The sequence below is a fragment of the Motacilla alba genome, chromosome 2 (assembly GCF_015832195.1).
Source record: "Motacilla alba alba isolate MOTALB_02 chromosome 2, Motacilla_alba_V1.0_pri, whole genome shotgun sequence".
NCBI lineage: Eukaryota > Metazoa > Chordata > Aves > Passeriformes > Motacillidae > Motacilla > Motacilla alba.
In genome coordinates, this window is record NC_052017.1 from 119043267 (window position 1) to 119064062 (window position 20796).

General features: G+C 37.5%; 1 protein-coding gene across 1 annotated transcript; it reads left to right on the forward strand.

Moving 5' to 3' along the window:
* Positions 1-6554: 6554 nt before the first annotated feature.
* XKR9 (XK related 9) lies at positions 6555-15897 on the forward strand. The gene is made up of 3 exons (XM_038129346.1): positions 6555-6829; positions 13906-14129; positions 15254-15897. Exons 1-3 carry the CDS (start codon positions 6555-6557, stop codon positions 15895-15897), a joined length of 1143 nt encoding a protein of 380 aa, XP_037985274.1.
* Positions 15898-20796: the final 4899 nt, after the last annotated feature.

Here is a 20796-nt window from a genome sequence, read left to right on the forward strand (position 1 = left end):
GCCAATTTCCTTGATTTATCTGATAAATCCTTACTTATTTGAGATACCATTTACTCATTTCAGATATAAACCCATTACATTTATTTTTTTTTATTTTCATGCTCATTAAAGCATGAACTGCAGACAACAGAATGTATGTTTCAGGTCAAAGGAAAGAAGCTTTTATGTGTGCAGGTATGTTGTTAAAATAATCAAGAAAGCTCCATACACAATATTCTAGTCTCTCCCCATATAATTTGCCTGTATGCTCTTTTGTAAGAAACTGTGACTAGACCTGAATTTACCCAATCCTTAGGTACCTCTTATGCTATTTTTGTGGCATATTTGTATAGCTGTTGGTACATTCAACGTATTTTCAGTCTTCAGGTAAACTTTAGCTTAGTCATTAGAAAAAGCTACTACCTAAGCCAAGTTGTATTTTTAAATGGTTTTCTATTTTTAAGAAAATGCTGATTGTTTAGAGAGGGTTTCCAAAATTATATTATTTTATATGTCATTGATAATTCAGTTAGGTAGCATTGTTTTTAACATCACAAGAGCTTTTCCCCCAACCCTCCCCTCAAATTGAGAATTGTTTGGGGAGCTGTAGACTTGTTCTCCAGGGAGTACTTGTTACTACTCTTGCGGTCCTGTAGTAAAGCATTTTCTGGTGTTAGGCAGGAGTTGTGAATTCGTTTTATCTGTAGGTGGCAGCAATGGTGCCTTTGGAGAACGAAGTACAGGTTCTTTGATCATCTCCATTTCCTGCACAAGCCCATCCATTTAAAAAATCTGTTGTTTCTCTTATAATACAGAGGTTAATAGGTGTGTAGTGAAAGTCCTGCTATTATGCTCTGATGTGATACAGGAAAAGATGAATGTATACCCTCAAGTTCTTTTGGTTCTCCGACTGTTTTGCATTGTTAAATTTTTGAGGGGAAAAATGTTCTGAAGCAGGTAAGCTACCAGTAAAAAAACCAAAATCAGCTGAGTTTCCTAAATAATAAATAAATAAATAAACATAAAATTATATTGTTGGTGATATACAATGATTAATTTTGTAACAACTATGAGATACACAAGACACAGACTGTTACTTCTGAAAATCCAGCAAGGTTCAAATTTTTTAGCACTCAAGAAATCTTTGAGTACTGCCACTTGGTCTTTCTTTTTTTCACATTTTAACTGTAAATGTTGAGGATAAATGCCTTTCCATTGTGGCTGTGTAATAGCTTAACAGAATAGCACAAGCATGTAATTCTGCAACAGTTAGTCATAATCAATTGAGTAGCAGATAGAAAATGTCTCGAGAGACTTATCTTCATAGTCATTGGCGCATGAATATCTTGAGATGATTTTTACTTGCAAAATTTTCGTTTCTGTTTCATTATATTTTTATTCTGTTTATCTGGTGCAGAGATAAGTAAAAAGACCTTAAACCAAAAAGAAGTGAAGCAGATTTTGCAGAGACAAAGGCCATGGGCTGCAAGACTCCTGCATGGAGGGACAACACTGTGTGGAAAATGTAAAATAGTCACATCAGTAGGTTTGTGGGAGATGATTTGGGGGAATGATGAAGGGTCTGGGACATTTCCGTAAGGCTGAAAAGAGCTGGTACTGTCCAGTCTGGAGAAAAGAAGCCTCACCAATGCCTATAAATACTTTAAGGGTCCTTCCTACCACATTTGGAAGCAAATGAAAGGATATATACTGAATACCATAGGAGATTTGTCACAATTTAGAATTGTGCTTGCTTTGATGCCAAGTCTAACCAGGAAACAAATAAATCATCCAGCCAGTAATTTATCTTGATTTACACTCCAAGAATCCGGCACACAAACTTTGCCCCTCCCTCTGTGCCGTAGAATTTTGTAATTTTTTTATTATAACAAAGGTCATAGCAGTGAGTTTGTGATTTGGCTGACTTAATGGTCTTTCAAGCAGTGCAAGGACTGTTTAGGACTAGGATGTTTCTAAAGTGTGAGGGAGAAGCAGGAAGGCACACAAAAAATGACAAGGGTTGATATCGTGTTCGTTATGAAGACACTGAGGTTTGTACCTCCTGTCCTAAGAGCTAGAAAAGCTCTACAGGCTCTACAGGCTGAGGGTGGGCATCATCCTGTGCAGCACAGTCACAGAGGCAGGATCACACCTGTGCCTTGTACTCTGCAGCTGTTTTAAATATGCATAAAAAATTCATGTTGAGTAACAACAGCTCAGCTGGAGCAGACTCTTGCAAACATCTGTAGTTTTAGCAGATGAGAACAATTTTAATCACCTGTTCTTGGCCACATGCAGTCTCTTCATGCATCTTTGCACAGAAGGAATTTTTTTTAAGTACATTGTACTACAGTTTTTAATTCTAGCCAAAAGGATTGTTCTTTTTGTGTAAATCTTTGGGATATATACATGGGTGTACAAATAAATGAATCAATATATATGTATATTTTAGCAAACATATGTGCAACATATAATCACACACACATACATTTGTGTTTCCAGAAATATCAATTGACTTTTGCTCAACAGGTCTAATAAACTAAAGTCTAAATTTGAAAATGAATACACAGATACAGAAACAAACATACAGGGACAAATTGGTACTTTTTTTTTTGTACTTTGAGCAAGTAAATTGTTAAATGATTTTATTGAAGAGAATTTTATAATCTGTTAAACTTACTATTTGTTATTAACAGGGACTTCTATACAAAATTTTTAGAATACAATTTTTTTATAATACAATCATAAGAAGGATAGATAGCAAATCATTAACTATGTCACATGGTTTTCCATATGATTTGAGTTTCACTTTGTGTTATATTAGCAAGCCCTTTAATTTCTTAGGACTGCAAGTCTTGTAAAGGTATGGATGGGAAAGCCATGAATATGGAAATCTACAGTTTTTGAAGTGAAAAAGACCACTGTCCATGGCCAGTATTAAGGTAACTGCATTTTAAAATAGACTTTTAAATATGTCGTGAGACCTGAAGCCTTTCTAATCCAATTTTATTGTTTCTGTTTTATCACAAAATGATTCTGTATCACAAATTGATTCAGTATGTTATAAGGGGGCTTATATTTATGTTGACCGATAGTTTACTCTTGCTGACCCTGTCATGTTAGATATCATATGTTTAATAAGGCTGGGGACAATTTGATTCTGATTGATACAAGACGCTCTCTCCTGTGGCATTTAGTTGAACCCCACCTGGTACTGAGACCATGGTGCTCTTTGGAGTACTATCATGCATAAAATCTAGGGCTATTAAAGGCTGGGGTCTTCAACAGTGGTTTCATGTGCACCTGTGAGCAGGTGTTGGTGCTTGGATTTGGAATAAAGACAATGGACATTTGTGATTACAGATTTCCGAGTCTTGGGTAGAACTTTTTTTTTAGGTTGCCATGAGCAAAATATAAACCTTGTGTCTTCTCAGCTGTTCCAAGGCTCTTTCAGGAGTGGAATCCTTATTCAAAATAATTTTGAGACAGTGAGCAAGCTGACATTCTTGACAATGTGTGGCTCTTCATTTATCTCCGCTAACCTGATGGCTTCAAATAGCACCAAGATGTCCAGACAGGTCTGCAGACTGCTGACATGGCAGTAGTTTGGACAGTAGGCTTGTCAAGAGTAGAATTCCCCTGGCTCACAGCTTCTCTTCATGCTGTTATTTCAGAGGAGTCTGCCTGTAAAACTTCCTTTCTCATATTCCTCTTTGTGAAGTGCTTATATAAAAAAGGATAGGGAGGCTGTAAAGAGGGAAGGATCCTGTTGCCTTTTTTACTCATTTAAGAGCAGAGGCTACTCCTTGCCACTTGAATGTCTGGTACAGTATTAGTCATTATATATGAACCTTGGTATCTTGTCTGATTTGGCCATAAATTGTCTTCCAAAGAACTTTCTGTTTGAATCCAGGTATTGACTAACCTGTTACTGTTGTGCTTCCTGTGACAGTCAAACAGTGAACTTGCTTGTTTTGTTTTGTTTAATGTTTGGGTTTGTTTTTAGTCTGTTCTAAAAACCATAGATACAGCTTGACAAAGGTGGTACTCAAGTTGCAAAATGACATGTTGTCATATAGAGTAAATACTGTTTCCTTTGGAATTTTATTGAATAAACCCTAGTAATAAACTCTTAAGTCAGTTCATACACAAATTTTCAGACATAAGAAATTCAGAGTCACAAACCAATTGGGGTTGGAAGGGACCTTTGAAGGTCGTCTAAACCAAACCCCTGCTAAAGCAGGTTCACCTGTAACAGATTGCACAGGATTGCATCCAGGCAGGTTTTGAATATCTCCAGAGAAGGAGACTCCACAACTGGGCAGCCTGTTCCAGTGCTCTGTCACCCTCAAAGTGAAGTTTTTTCTCATATTCAGATGAAACTCCTTGTGTTTAGGTTTGTGCCCATTGCCCATTGTCCCATTGCTGGGCATCACTGAAAAGAGTCTGGGCCCATCTTCTTGACACCTGGCCTTAAGATTTCATGTTCATTGATAAGAACCCCTCTTCAGTAGTCTCTTCTCCAGATTGAGCAGAACCAGCTCCCTCAGCCTGTCTCAAGAGAGAGATGTTCTAGTTTCCCAAATATCTTTGTAACCCTCTGCTGGACCCTCTCCAGTAATTCCTTGTCTTTTTTGAACTGGGGATCTCAGAACTAGACCCAGTACCCCAGACGCAGCCTCACCAGGGCAGAGTAGAGGGAGAGAATAGCCACCCTTGACCTGCTGGCCACGCTGGTCATAGTGTACTCCACAATGCCATTTGCCTTCTTGGCCACACAGAGACATTGCTGGCTCATGGTTAACTTGTCTTTTTGTGTTTGTAAACACAGAGTTCAATTTATGATGGACTTTGTACTGAAGTCCACTTCCCAGAATCTAACTGTGAATTGGATATAAATTACATTCGTGATTTGCAGGAGATTAGTGGTATTTTATTGGAGAGAATAGGAAAGAACAGAGGAAGGATTCCAGCTATCCCAGCTGCAAGATCGCCTGAGCTTTCTGACCTCTTCTGGGCCAGGTCATGAAACCGAAGTAGGAGATAGAATGAGAGGCTAGAAATAGCTAAGGCCTAGATCCAAGAAAGTAATCCATACACTCATCACCTTTTCAGGCTGTTATGTTCCCACTTGTCTTCATTAGGAAATTAAGAACTTAAATTCTCTTTTTTGGGTTTGTACCTAGGTCACAGTGAAGATGAGCCCAGTCAACCTAAGCAAAGAACATTCATTACCTTTGTTTATGGGTTATTAACCAATTATCTCATTTAATTCCTCTGTGGCAGTGTGCCTGAATTCACAAAATCCAAAGGGACCTGCCTCCACATGCCCTTTTCCTGCTCCAAGTTCCCTGGTGCAGCTGTTCCCTATGTATTGTCTGCAGCTGTTTGGCACTGGCACCAGTCCAGCCTTGGCATGTCCTGCATCCCATCCTTTGCATTTGCTGCCAGCAGCTTTTTCCATGTAAATGAAGTAAAGGGACTTTGTATTTTAAGTTTATAGCTTTGCAGAGGTGAATGAGAAAAAGAATGTACTGCCTCATAGCTTTTCTGTTTCACCTGCCAAATACCACAGATCTACAGAGGAAAGACATGTAAGGACTACCCTAGAGGTCACAAGAACCCTTGCAGTGTTGGGCAATGTAAAATGTAGTTCTGACTACAAATTAATTATATTTGCAGTGAGCTATGTGGTTAAATCATCTATGTGTAGCTACACAAAGCTTAGAAGACATTTCTCAAAGAGGTATGCACTGGTCCAGGTCTGGCTCCTTACAAGCTTCTTTAACAGGAGAGCTGCAATCTTATTTAGCACTTTCCTACTGCATGTGAAAAACCAAGCAGGAATGACAAAAACACTGAACACACGCATGCAAATGCAGTGACACAGTTGGAAGCTGCCAAATGATGTTTATGCTGATATCATGGTGTGTGCTCAAGAAAAAAGTTTTCTCAACATTTTGTGCTGTGCGCAGTAAAGGAGAAGAGTTCAGAAATTTAGAAAGTTCTGGGAAGGAATAAATCTTTTTCCATAAGCTGCTTTTAAACACTTGTTTCTTAGTGTTTTGCAACTCTTAGGAATTATCTCAACAGCTGTTTGAGTGGAGAGTCATTATTTGGAAGAATGGGTGACCTCAGCAGGTTCAGAAATGTGGCTCTCTTGGGCTGATTGTGGCCAGTATCTCAGCACATTCTGCATTTTGTAGTTGCCTGTTCAAATGGTCATGAGAATTGGTGTAGGATATTTTAAATGATGAAGATATTGTTACTGTTAATCTTCCTTTTTTTCTTCTTTTTAGGAATGAGTAATGAAGAATGACTCCATCAATTAAAAAGACAGTTCATTTATCTTTTCCAGAATAGATGTGTATTTTAGAAGTTAATTTAGTACTTAAATCAAGAGCATAGAAAAATGCAAGTCTCTTAGCATTAAATAAAAATGGATAACCCAACTTTCCTTTGTATGAAGCAATATGAGAAGGTGGTATTGTCAGGAAAAAGGCTCCACTGTAGGAAAGCATTTAGATTCCTTTATGTTAAGTGAGGAGAGAATGACAACAGTGGCAGTTTCACACATGATGAAATTTACTAAGCAGAATTTCTTTTTTTTAGTTGGTGGAATGATAATTTATGTAGTTGATATTGGAGTGGACTTTTGGGTAGCTAGTAGATATTTCTGTCAAGGACAATATTCTTGGAGTATATTGATTATGTGTTTTAGGGGTCTTTCATCAATTATAACTCAGATATTTAGTTATGAGTGGTTTAAAAACGACTGGGAAGGTACTGACACTGGGAAGCTGAAACTGGCTTTTCTAGTTCATCTCTTTCATTGTGGAATTTTTATAAGGTAAGCACATTTAAATGTTTATTTTAAATTGAGAAATCATGGTGCTTTAGGACAGTTATTAAGAACTGCTTAGTATGGCTTCAGGGACAAGACCGATTCAGGCCTCAACAATTACTGCTCCATGAGAACAAATGGATTTTTGTGGTAAATTTTGTCAGGTTTTAATGGACATGTAGTTCTTCTTCTGTATGCCTTAGTAATCCCGTAAGTAATGATTTTTAAAATTCACAACCCTACTCTGTTTGATTAATCAGCCATTTGATGTACTACATTTTATGTACTACTGTACATAACTGATAAAAACAAGTTTTCAAAGTGATATTATGCACAGTAAGAATCTGAGACAGCTGAAGAAGTAATGTTTCAACCTCAGTGTCTAACCATATGTAGAAAACTCACCAAGATTCAGAAGAGAAATGAATGGCTGAATAGTTAGGATATTTGCAGCAGTATTCCCTCAGGGACTGACTTCATGGTGATAGGAAACTTTGTTTGCTTAGTGAATTACCTTGACTCTAAAGCAATCCACAAAACTCTTGGATTTACCTGAACTCATACCCTTTCCAATGAATATCTCTTACCATGAATTTCTGTAATTTTGAATCTTCTTTCCCAGAATTAACTCCATATTCTCTGAGTGGCTTATTATCTGATAAACACTATTTTGTCCTTTGACAGTGTTGTCAACTTGGTTGCTTGTTCTCTATTGCACAAATGATATTTTCTCCAGTGCTGCTACTTATGCTTGGAAAATTTCCAAGATGTTATGTGTAAGTTACAAAGTTCTTTCAGCCACTCCTCACAATTCAGCAGTGTGGTAATGCATGCTGTAAAGTATAACAGCAAGCTGGCATCTGGGCTTGTACCTTTGTGATTAACTATTACCTACTTTTATTATATGTATTTTCCTTAAGTGTATCAAGGTACAACTTCCTCCAGTCCTCCCTCTTAGTTATCTAATTTATGTAGTCAATTTAGACAATGAGTCTCTCAGGTTTATCTGTGCAGTAAATGGATAAAAATAGATTCTGTCAAGTCAGGTCATACTTGTTAAGGTGAGATTCTCCAGAAGGCCATTTGGGGCAGAAACCCATATTCTTCATTCAAAGAGGAAAATGAGGGCCGAGCCATTAAATAAGATTTGATCAGTGAACTGTGGAGGCTTGAAATTCTTAGACGTGAATAAACCTTATCAAACTACCTTTTTCATTTCTTTCTTTCTTTCTTTCTTTCTTTCTTTCTTTCTTTCTTTCTTTCTTTCTTTCTTTCAGCTTAGATTCCTAGAACGGTTTGTTTTGGAAGGGACCTTAAAAATCATCTCATTCCAACCCCCCTGCCATGGGCAGAGATACCTTCTACTTGACCAGGTTGATCAAAGCCCTATCCAACGTGGCCCTGAACACTTCCAGGGATGGGGCATCCACAGCTTTCCTGGGAAACCTGTGCATCACCACCCTAACAGGAAAGAATTTCATCCTGATAGGTTGTCTTAGGCTACCGTCCTTCAGTTTGAAGCCATTCCCGCTCATCATATCACTCCATGCTCTTGTACAAAGTCCTTCTTCAGCTTTCTTCTAGGCTCCCTTTAGGTACCGGAACTGGTGACTTACAAACTAGCACCCTTTGGGAAGTGGAGGTTTGTACAGTGCACAGAACAACGGGAATCAGTTTGGTTTTGCTAACACACTGTCAGTGCTAAGTAGTAAATATGCAAATCATATTGCTATATATATAGTTGTGTACACATACATACAATATATATAAAATCAGAGGCAAACAAACTTAAAAATATTTCTTATCTAAGAAGGCTTTAGTTTCTTTTGTTGGACAGACTGCATACCTGCAATAATATTTCATATGAAATAGTATGCTCTGCAAGGAGACAAAATTAAGTTAAAAATGTACATTTTAACTATGCTGACTAAAATTGTATTCAGCCTGACCCATTTAAATGGCTCATACAGATGTTTGTAGAATTGAGAACAGTCATGAGATAACAGACAACATTAAGACAATAACACTGCCATGGAAAGTGGGGAAATGGGACATTTCCTTATGGCATCATATGAATTCTGGAGCTGTCTGATGTGTAGCAGTGTGCTTCATCAGCCTAGGATACACCTGTGGGAGACTAAACATTAGCAATTCATGACCTTTTCTGTCAGAATAGGTCACATAGGCAGCAGCCACTGTGATACTGGCATCTGCTGTTGTGCTTCTTGATGCTTAAAGGTAGCTCAGAATGCCCTGCAACTTTGAATAGAAGCAGAAGAAAAAGATTGTTTTGCATATTTGTAAAAATTAATTCTAGATCCATGAGACATCAGAGTAAATGTGAGTGCTTTGCTGAACCTGGGGTTATTTCATTACATATTTCTAAAAGGCAGTGATAAAAATTCAGAGACAACATAGGTGATGGGGCTGCAGGGTGGGCCCTGTTCTAAGCAGTACCAGCTGGCAGCACTGAGCACACCTGTAGGACATGCACTCTGGGAAAGGAACTCTGCTTGGTGACAGCACTCTGGGAGGAGGTGAGTAGGCTGAGGAGGTATCAGGGACAGAGAGAGAGGCACCCATGCAGACTCCTAGAATCACACTCTGCTTTTCCTGAGACTGCTCTACAAGCAGGCCGGCAGGATGCATGAGACAGATGATTCCCTGTCCACTCTTCACCTGGCTGAGCACAGTGAGTAAAGGCTAGGGGGCAATGGCAACAAGTTCCTGCCCAGTGCAGCAGGTGTGTCTCCCTGTGACTACCTCACCTTCACAGGAGCCCTGGCATAACAGGTATGAGGCTCTGCAAGTGGAACTGAACAATAACAAGGATGTTGAGTCATCTGGCTAGGAGATGTCACTGAGGTTAAGTTACCCAACACCCTGTGTCAAACTCTGCTCTCTGCAAATGAAAGCAGTCTGTCATCAGGTGGGGGTCAGTCTCTTCTCTCAATGAACAAGTGACAGGATGAGAGGAAATGGCCCCAGCTTGCACTGGGAAAATTTGGATTGGATATTAGGAAAATCTTCTCCAGTGCATTGGAACAGGTACCCAAGGAAATGGGTGAGTCTCCATCTCTGGAGATATTTAAAAGACATGCAAATGTGGCACTTAGGGACACAGTTTAGTGGTGGACTTGATAGTGCTAGAGCAGTAGTTGTTCTCAATGATATTAAAGATCTTTTCCAAACTAAATGATTCTGTGATTCTCTGTGTTTGATCACATTTTCTTGATATAACTTGACTGACCTAAGTATTGACTTAGTTGCATTAGTTTCATGGGTTTAATCCAAGTATTTTGATACTTAGAAGGTGAAATTTAACATGCAGCAGACAGTAATTTTCCTTTGATAAGGATTTATACAATGCTGAAAGCTGTGACTGCATGACCAGAATTTTGACAGGACAATTATTATTGCCAGGTCACTCACACCTTGCCTATACAAATTTCTAAATGGCACCCAAATATTTATCAGTGTAGTTTGATGAGATGGGATAGTGTAGTATAATGCTGGGAATGTGTTACAAAGTCAGTGGAAATCAGAGGGGAAGCATGTGATATGGAAATGTTGGCAAGGCCGCTTGCTTGTCACATGTGAAGGCTGTGAAGCAACAAAACAAAATAGCTGTCACCCCTGGGAATTCCCAGCCAGAGAAAAAGCCTTCCTAATTTCACAGGATCAAACTTCGTCATTTGTGAAGTGATGATGAATATCTAGGAACATCTCAAGAACAGAGCGACAAAGGAGCCGTGTTTCCATGAGCGTTTATAACAAGTAGGAGCCCTGTCATCTGTGTTCTCTACAAAGCAACACTACAAAGGCAGAAACCCTTTTTTTTCCTCCTGTCAAAGTGAATAATATTTAGAAACATTGGTAATTCTTTACCAGTGTCTTTACCGTGTGACAATTCCAGTTGTAAAGAAATTGTAGGTTTTTTTTACTCTGTTGGCTTCCAAGTAGTTTATATACCTTGAAACAATGAAAAACATATTCTCTTTGATGAATTTATAGGGAGAAGAAGTAAATTATAGACCTGCACTTGTCTGTATTAATGACATAACCATTTCACATTCCATTTAGGATGTACCTCAATCTAAAATACATAACTAATCCAATACTTTTTATTAATGTATATTTATTACAGTTGTAGTACCTTTTAAAAAGACCTTTTTCTTCAATCAATATTGAAACTCAGAACTTCTATAGCAATAGATATATTATAGGAAAATAGATTAGAGGAGTAAAGCTATTATAGTTTCAGAGCAAGCATGGGGTTTAACTGAGCTGTGGGCATGATAAAGGAGAAAATTTAAACCTGACCTGTCCTTTAGTATGGACTGAACTTTGCCCTAGGCTAGGAAAGTACTTCAACACTAGGTCTAAAAGTTGGCTATGAGCCCTTCCTAAAAGGTCATATCACATGCCAAAGGGAGAGATGAGAATGGCAGTATAAGTACAAAATATTCTTAAAATATGAAAATTTGTCACAGTGAACTTACAGTAAATGACATAAGCATGTGGACCTCAGAGAATGCCACCCTGCTTAATACATAATCAAAGATCAGTAGAAGTATTTGGAGTTAACTAGAAAAAAAATAACATATTCTATAAAGTGTTCAAAGTCAGAAGTGGACTAACCAAAACAGCTACAACTAGTGAAAAATACCTAGCATACCATCTTATAACAATATAAACCTAATATACAATTCTCAGAAGGAATGTGCTTTGAGAAAGGACAAGTGATTTCAGGTATGCATCCAGCTGAAATACTCCTTTTAGGACATATCTTGCCTTGCATATCACCTGCCATCTTGGCTGTGAGCTCTGCAGCTCAGAATTTGTGTGGCTGGTTTCCACTTCTTGCTGCTCTGGTGGGTCAGTCCAGGATGCAGGCTCTGGTGGGTGAGCCCATGGACAACTAGCAGTAGTAGACTAGCAGTCTACCCAATTTTTTTTTCTTGAAAACATTGCAAACTTTCCAGATTTTTACATCTCAGATGCAAGAACCAGATGTTTTGGAATACTAATTGTTTTATAAACAGAAAAAAAGCTTTAGATGCCGTGCCAAACAGTTCAGTTCTTTGCTTATGAGTGATTATTCAGAGAACAATAAGATAAATACACAAAACTGTAAAAATAAGAATGAGTTTCCTTTGGGAGTAAATAATGGCTCCAGAGGCAGCTCATGGACTGAGTGGCAGGGATGCAGTCTATGAATCTCTGCAAGAAGAAAAGCAAAGGCTCTTGAGTAGTAACAAAGCTGGTCCCACACCTATTCCTATTGTTGCAGTTCTCATTTGTGTGGTCAACATGCCTTAACATACCAGGGAATAAGTAATGAATCTTCTAGCATGCCCTTAAGCCGGGAACTGACAATCCTGGCTGTCTTGCTTGTGGCTGTAGAAGAGACCTCTACAGTGCCTTCCCTGTGGTGGTAAGGGAGTTAAAGTTTTAACCTCTGAAGAAGCCACACTCCTAGCTCCCTTAGTAAGGAGATGACTCCTGTGCTCTAGTGTTAGATTGGGAGGAGATGATCCTGTGAGATCTGGCTGGCTGATGATCTGCTGCCCTCTGTTCTCTACGTATGGTAAATGCAAGGCACGGGTTTCATCAGGCCCGTGGTGTGTGTGGTCCTGTGGATGGTCAGAGAATTAGAAAACTGCACTTCAGCATGAATCTTGACGTTATCTCAGATGCTGTCTTAGGGAATGTAAGTAGAAAGCAAGTTAGGGCACAGGACCTTGCCTTTCTCAGCTTGTGTATTAGCAGACTTGTACAACTGTCTTAAGATAACCAAGTGTTGGCCTGTGGTGTTCTGCTTCGTTTCTCAAGAAAATGGATCCAAATGAATGATGCAACTGTCATAATTTATTTACTGAATTAGTTTTTCTTTTGATGAGGAAAGGCTGTAGTAGTCTTTGCAAGGGCTAGAAAGATTGGCTGAATAACAGTGAGTTTTCTTTAAAAGGGACTACTTAGGCTGTCCTTGCCTGCTGGTTATAGTCAAAATGTGTTCATTGGAAAAGAATCTTAGAAGCTGAAAACATCTGGGAACTAAATAGACAAAAATAGTTTTGGAAGTGATGTCTGAAGGCTGCTATGATAAAAATCCTGTTTATGGACAAACACATGGATTTATATACCTATAAAGCCAAGAACTTAGTATAAATGAAATTCTAACAGTTGATTCCAAGAATCATTATTAGTCTAGATCTATTTATTACAGAAAAAAAAAGAATTATTCTATGCATAAAAATCTTCAGTAATAATAGTAATAATAATAACAATACAGTTAAAATTGTTACACACAAATTTTTTCATTCCTATACCTTTTTTCAAGCCATCCCTTATCATCCTATGTATGTTCTTTTCTACACTGTATCCTATCTTTCCACATCTCAGGACCTCTGCTATCATAGCAAGACTAGATTTCTCTATCCTAAATCATCATGTATGTAATAAATATCTCATTTGATAGTGTATCAACAGGCAGTGTATCTGCCTGTTACTGTTACCTATATAAAACTATGACTATGGCACAAAGATGAAAAAAAAAGGTAAAACTTATATTTCAGTTTTTTCCTAATATAAGTCCTCCTGATTATTTAGAAAGTAACAATGTAGTAGATTTTCTTAAAAGTCTGTTTTATGTTTGCAATTCATCAGGTATTATCCTTGGGGCTTATGGATCTATATTCTACTTACATAGATGTGGAAGTTCACAGCTGGATATTCATTAATACCCTGAAAAGGATATACAAAGAAAGTGAATGAGTATCTCAAAGAGGGACTGAGGAGAGATGCTAAGTGAATTTTCAGAAAGGCAGTAATTTAAAGAAATAAGAACCTAACAAAATTAAACTTGTAGTCTTTATTTAGAAAAGCCTCATTCTGTTTTATTAGTTTTCTTATTGCATGGTATTGCTGGGCTTAAATGATTCTCTGATATCCCTGATACCAGACAAATATCACACAAAATTCTACTTGAGTAGAAAATGGAAAATATTGCAAGACTGTATAATTTTATTGAGTTGATCTTATAAAAAGCACTGTCTAATCAAGTGTCCCTTTTAAAATAGGTATTGGTTTGCTTTGAAATACGGCTGTCAAACTGCATTTAAAAAGACAAGTAGCACAGGTGCATCAGAAGCAGACCCTTCCAGCTACATTCAAAAACAAGCTATTGATGCAGTGACTGATATTAACATGCTCAGGGTGTTCAAGACTTTTCTCGAGACCACACCACAACTTTTTCTTCAGATTTACATCCTCATGGAACATGGCAAAACTCATTTCTATCAATGTAAGTCTGTCTTTTTCCTTCTGTTGCAAGTTGAGTATCTTACCTAAAAATATAACTCATAACTGGATAACATTTTAAACATACCTTGGAAAACATTCGTTCCACTGTATTATTACTCTGCATTTAATTAGAATTTCTGTCTAGTAGATGGTCCATTCTGCTAAATCAATGAGGAGGAAGATTTCACTATAAAAATGAAAAGTCATGTATAAATACTGTGCATCATAAATATAAAAGTCATAATATCTAATAAAACCATAATGATGCATCTCTTTAAAATAAGCCCTTAAATGCAATTAGCGTGTAATTTGCAGAGCAGTTTGATATGTGTGGTTTTGATTACAGATTCTTTTAAAACTGCTGGCTAGGCATTTGGAAGTCAGTAATGTAATTAAAGCAGCCCTGCAAGCTGTCACTACCATCACCCATGTTACAGGTGAGGGACAGAGTCAAAACTAAATCTAAGGATATGTCAGTATTGTAGAATGCAACGTGGTGAAGAGATCCTGGTTCAACTCTCAGAAGCAAGGCAGCAGCCGTACCCTTTCCAGCTCTAAAACTAGCAGAATTATTGGCAGGACATTGATTTATTCAGGGTTGGGATTTATCTAACCAAATGGAGACACCTGCATTGATGTCTAGTGTACCTTCAAAGTCCATGGAGTCAAAATTTACTCATGTAAAAGGATCAGGCAAATGCCATCTTGGATATGAACATGTGAAGGATTAAGTCTTAGTTATAGATTTCTACATTTTAGACACAGCACACTCACATATATTGGTTGCTGAAACTTAAATTTTTATGGTCTATTTGCAATACTTTGGGAATTTCTAGGTGACCTGTGTATGGAGATGGCAGATATGACATGCAACAAGGCCATTGAGGACCAGGGGCTGGGCAGGATAACTTAAGCATACCAAACAGCATCAGATGCCTAGATTTAAGTAACTAAAATGAGCCTTAAAATTTGGGTAACTTGCTTTGGAGCAGAGAGTAAATATAAAACTGGGTTAAAGAAAGTGTTAGGAAAGCATGACATTTTCTAAAACTTCATTCAGCAATCATAGTGTAAAATGGCGTATCTTTTTCTCTGATGTAACATTTTTACTTGTGTTTTGTTTAGATGCTGCCATTATGATGTCTTTTTGTGGTATCTCCTTATCAATGGTTGATTATCAGATATCCCTACGAAAATCTCTGCCTGACAAAGACGAATTTCAGGTGCTTTCCAAGTTCATGTATCTCTTCTATAAATTGCTTACCATCACTTCTTGGATACTCAGTATTTCATTGATCACTCTACTCAGTGTCAGAATTTCTGTAATTCTGCTGATATTTCTTTGGATCTGTGGCTTCACTTGGACTTTGAAACAGCATACAACATTTTGCAAGTCTAAGAAGATGGAATATCTGTACAGAACTGTAGTTGGAATCATCCTAATTTTTTCATTTTTTAACATAAAGGGGAAAAGAACAAAAGTTTGCATTTCTATTTATTATGCTACTCACACTGTAGTGACTCTAGGTATTTTGTTTGTATATATGTTCTGGAAACCTTCAATTATCAAAGAAATATATTTTACAATTGTAAGCATATTAACTATTTCAAGTCTGGTGTTAGGTATTATTTTTCTTGTTGTTTATTACAACCATTTTCATCCCACTACTTATTGCAGACCTCAGGCATATTCAGATGAAGTTGATGGAGTGGCAGGCCAAAAAGTTAGAGTGAAAACTGGTAGATTTCAGAATTTCTTAATGCAATGAACATTACAGGTTGTTTAGTTTTGTTTGTTTGTTTTGGGTTTTGTTTTGTTTTGGTTATTTTTGTGGCCTTAATAGCAAATTCTTGCTGGACAGTGTGTTTCTCTGTCATTGTTACTTATGTATCATCACTGAGGAGTACATAGTGGACCAGAGTTGTTGGCTTTGAATAACTATTTGTTTTCCACGATACACAGACTCTGTAACATGAACATTTATGTGCTGGTGAAAGTTAGTTTGTCGAAGAAACTATTTAATCTATTCATCCAACACAATTCACAGTTTTAGTTCTTAGCAATGCAAATGTAACATTGGGTGAATTAAATGAAATATAGCATTAAACCCACATTTTATTAACTTATGGTGATTCTGTTAAAAACAAGGCCTTTTTTTTTTTTTTCTTTTTTTTTCTCCTTGCTGGAAGGAAAGAAGAGTGCATTTAAAATAACTGAGGGCAGTGATCAGTCTTCTGCTTCTCCCCATTACTGTAAGAGCTGCAGTCCTTCATGTTAACACACTGAAACTGCCTTCTCCCTGAAGAAGAATGGCTTTGATTTATGGCTCAATCACTGTCTTGCCACAAGGAAATTTGGGGAGATGTTTTCAAGCATTTTATCATCTAGGTGTTTTAATGACATCTTTGTTGTTTTTGTTCTGTTAATCTTTCACACAATCTTCTGTATTTAGGGGTGATGCCAGCTTGTTCTGGGTTATAATAGCAGCCTGAGTGATTTATGAATGGCAACAGGAATCTTGCATACAAATGAAGAACCATCTTCCATGAAGCTTTCTTCTCTTTTGGGCTCTAAGATGTAACACTTTAAATGCTGATTTCCACTAAAATATGAGGCTATGCAGAGCAGGCAGTGGTGCAGCATCTTCTGTCTATCACTGGAGAAAAGAGCAGCAACTGATCTGATAACTTGCACTCGCAGGGGCTGGCAAAAGATAAAACTAGCTTGTCTATCTAGAATTTTTGGCAGAAGGCAGAGTGAAACCAGACATTTCGCTCTATGTTTAATGCTAAATCAACAACAATGAAATAAGGTTGATAGCCACAGTTTCTTCAGAAATAAAATCTAAGGGGGAGTATTTCAGAGCTGCTGTATTTTAAATCTGTGTTATGAAAACCTGGGGTTCTTTCTCTCCCCTCCTTTCTCCTTCAATTAAGTCACATTTGCAGTTAGATTGGCCACTGGCAAAGGTAGGGAACTAGGTTTGAGAAAAGAGGCTAGAGATAAGAAAAACTGATAAACTTTGCCAGGAGCCAAATCTGTTAATATTCTTTATTGACAACAACCTTCTGTGAAACTCTGGGGGAAGGGCTGAAGCTTTGGTTGCTAATTAGGGTTCTTAAGATCTGTGTCTTATGTCTTTTGTGTCAAGTTCATGGACTGCAGAATCCTTTTTTCTTGTTACTCTTTCAGCCTTACCAGAGCTCAGGGGAAGTTTCTAAACATGTTTCTTCCCTGTTCAATGTCCACACTTCTCTTTACCAGGCCAACCATGTACATCTCCTTCATCCTATTCATGGAAATTAATTTCTATGCGCATAGCTTGGACTGAACAGTCTGCCTTTCTGAGGCTGCACATGAGATATTGGTGTAGTGAGGAAGAGTTTACTTCTAAAATCCCTCATTCCTGCTTGGGGTAACAAAATGTGGTCCACAAGTTAAGACAGAAAAGCACAATCCATGAGACAAAGCTATACTAATTTAGTTTTACTAAAATTGGTACAAAAACCAGTACCTTCACTTCTTTTACTTTGGAAGACAGATATCCAGATTTGCTAGCCCTGGAACATCTTCTTAGGTAAGGAGAAAAAGCCCAAGGCTTTCATGCACCATGATTGTCCTAAGTTCTGTCTTTACTGCAGAATGTTTATTACTGGTGATGGTGTCCTTGGCAGCAAAGTGCATGCCTGCTTTTAGGCTGAATGTACTCTTATTTTGCTATGGAAAAAATAGAATCCTACATAGTGAAGACAATCCCTATATGGCTTCCCACACTTTTACTGTTTGTCAATCTAAAATCCTGAGAAGGGACTAGGGTAAGGGATGGTGGAAAATAGAGAATATTATCTCTGTCTTGCAGAAAATGATGAAATGTTATCTAGCTATTTTTTATAAGATGACCTCAAACTTTATACATCTGAGAAGCAGATCTCTGGGGAAATATGAGATCCTAAGAAGTCCTAGTGTGGGCAATTCAGCCCTGGGGTCTCCAAGTTCTCTGCCTACTGCCCAAAATCTGGAGCCTGAGTTGCTCCTGAGGAAAATTAATTTCTGGTGTAACAAAATAATTTGTCTTGGTGATTTTTTTTTCTCCTTTCAATGAACTGACAAATTCCAAAGAGAATTCTTTCATTGCCATCTCTCTGGCCAACTCCTAACACTCATTTTCTCTCAGGGGAGAAAAGCTGAACATTGTGCTGCCTTCTGTTGTTCTCCTTGCGTCTCCTCACTCTCTCTTCTGTGCCCCTAAGAAGAATATTACACTGAAGTTGACTTGGTAAGAAAGACATCTAGGTGGCTATTTGCATCATTCTATTTCAAATGCACACCAAACTAAATTACTTCCATTTCAATCCTTATTTTAGGCTTGTAAGTCCTAGTTGATATAAATGTAGCCATATCCTAAGCCTGGAAATGGTCCTTTGGGAAATAATTTAGATTCTTTTCATAAATCTTAAAGATCTTCAATGTCCTTCCACCAATATGTATCCATTTTGTTGTCATCAGTCAGGGGACCTCAAGAGGTAGGAATTCCTGATGATTTGCTCACAGTAAATTTTTATCTAGAGGTGAATATTATGAGAATAAAAAAAAATTAACTTTAAACTCCTCTCTTTCTTCTTGACCTTGAGTTCATGATTTTCACTTGATTCCCTTCATTTTCACAGCCATGAAAATGGCTTCTCATTCATCTGGTTGTTCTAACTCAGAATCACTGTAGGAGGGAGGATAAGGAAGCATATGAATTGACTCCAGACACATTTCATATCACCAGTGACCACTTCAGACAAAACAAACAAAGCCCTACTTCACCTGGGTGTAAAGTTCAAACAATAGACTTCATATATATCCTTTCTGCTTCCCAACTACCCTTAAAATTCAGCTGCCACTCAGTTCATGCATTGCATTTGACCTTGTCATTTTAATCTAACAGCAAATTGAAAACAAATGGTTTTTTCTTTTCCTTTTTTTTTTTGGTGTTAAGTATGCCCATTACATCTTACAAAAAGTATTTTAATAAGTTAAATAAAATTAATAAACAATTTCTTCCTGTTTTGACTTCTGTCAGACCTGGGTAAGAAGAACAACATCCAACAGAATTGTTTTAATTATCCTACTAATATTCAACGTGCCATTTGATGGCATGGGTGAGCTCACCTGATGTACCACAGATAGCACTGATTTATTAAGCCATAATTGGGTTTCCAATAAACATTTGTCAAAATAATGTATTCATTCAAACCAAAGCCTTCTTTATTTATTCATATAAAAGAGCACTTAACTTTCAACAAAGAATTGCCTGCCATCAAAAACACTCCATAAACAAGGGAAATTTATGAAGATACAGTACCAGAGGGTGATCGGTGGAAGACTGAAGTTCACTTTAACCCTTTGAAGAGCTGAGTTCCACATCTTGCTTGGTACTGGTACTGCACATATTTCTCACTAAAAGCCTCAAGCCCAAACATTAAGCTTTGTATATTTACACATGAAAGTGCCATCTCTTTTTTTCTACCATTTAGTCTTATATCTCAAAGACTGTTTCAAAACTATCACCTCTTATTTATATGATACAGTGTAGAAGCATGCACAGAGCTCAAAGTTCTTTAGGCTTACCTACATTCTGCCCACAGGTTTCACCACATGTAGATTCTTCCAAAAAATCATAAGCTTTGAGATGTTAAACACTGTTATCTCGTCTGAACCTGAGGCAATACATGTACTTGTCATTCATTCCAAGTGAAGAATTTGCTTGTTCTACCTCGTTGCACTCTTCTCTATTTCCTTTGCACTTTAATTTTACAGAATTTTAGTAGAAGACTAGCAAATTAGATGGGCTGTACAATTGATATTTGAATGGACTGCAGCTAACCCCTTGGACTCCACTGTCAACAAAAAATGTTCTTCTTTTACCTCCAGTTGACTAACATATAACAAATACAAGTCACTCAAGGTTCCCACTATGCAAGTCTTACATTTATTAGCTTGGTAAAATGTAGACCTTGGTGTGATAGGGAATGTTGGTTCAAAATTAATGTGCTTGCTAACACCTGTTGAAAATACAAACTGCACTAGCCTTCCTATGACTGTATTTGTTTCTGTATTTTTAGCATACTTTTTATTTCTGACAGTGAACACAGATGTAAATACAGAACAGAATGAGCAAGAACATGAAGATTTCCAAGTGCATGCTCATGCCACAGAAACTCTTTTGCTAATCTCAATACAAATATGTCAATATCATTACCATTATCATGCCACTTTGTCAAGGTGAAGAGGATGACAATGCTTAGAAGAATATCTCTGTTGCAACTGGAATGCAACAAAAAGCTAGTGGTAAAGTTCTGTAATGCTTTGTCTTCTCAGCACTGACAAGTGATCTTAAGTCTCCCTGATTTGGCACAGGTATTTTTTAATGGGAGCCTAGAAAAGACACAGTTAAGTATTTTGGTCTCTGGGCAGTAGGTAAACTGCTGAAAATAAAGTGCTAAATGTTACTGGATGCTTCCTGGCTGGTATGAGAAAGTAAATGACAAAGCTACACATTTGTAGGTCACTTGCAGAAAGGTATAGAGAGGAAGAGACATAGTGGCTAGAGAAAGAGGGAGCTGCTTTTTTTTTCACATAACATACTCCACACATTCAATCTAACTTGGAATGCGTTATG

Bases quoted from the DNA above. Each gene is read 5' to 3' on its own strand.
- XKR9 (XM_038129346.1), top strand. From the start codon at position 6,555: ATGATGAAATTTACTAAGCAGAATTTCTTTTTTTTAGTTGGTGGAATG. The intron at 6,830-13,905 runs GTAAGCACATTT...CTTTTAAAATAG, and splicing joins CATTGTGGAATTTTTATAAG to GTATTGGTTTGCTTTGAAAT. The intron at 14,130-15,253 runs GTAAGTCTGTCT...TGTTTTGTTTAG, and splicing joins CAAAACTCATTTCTATCAAT to ATGCTGCCATTATGATGTCT.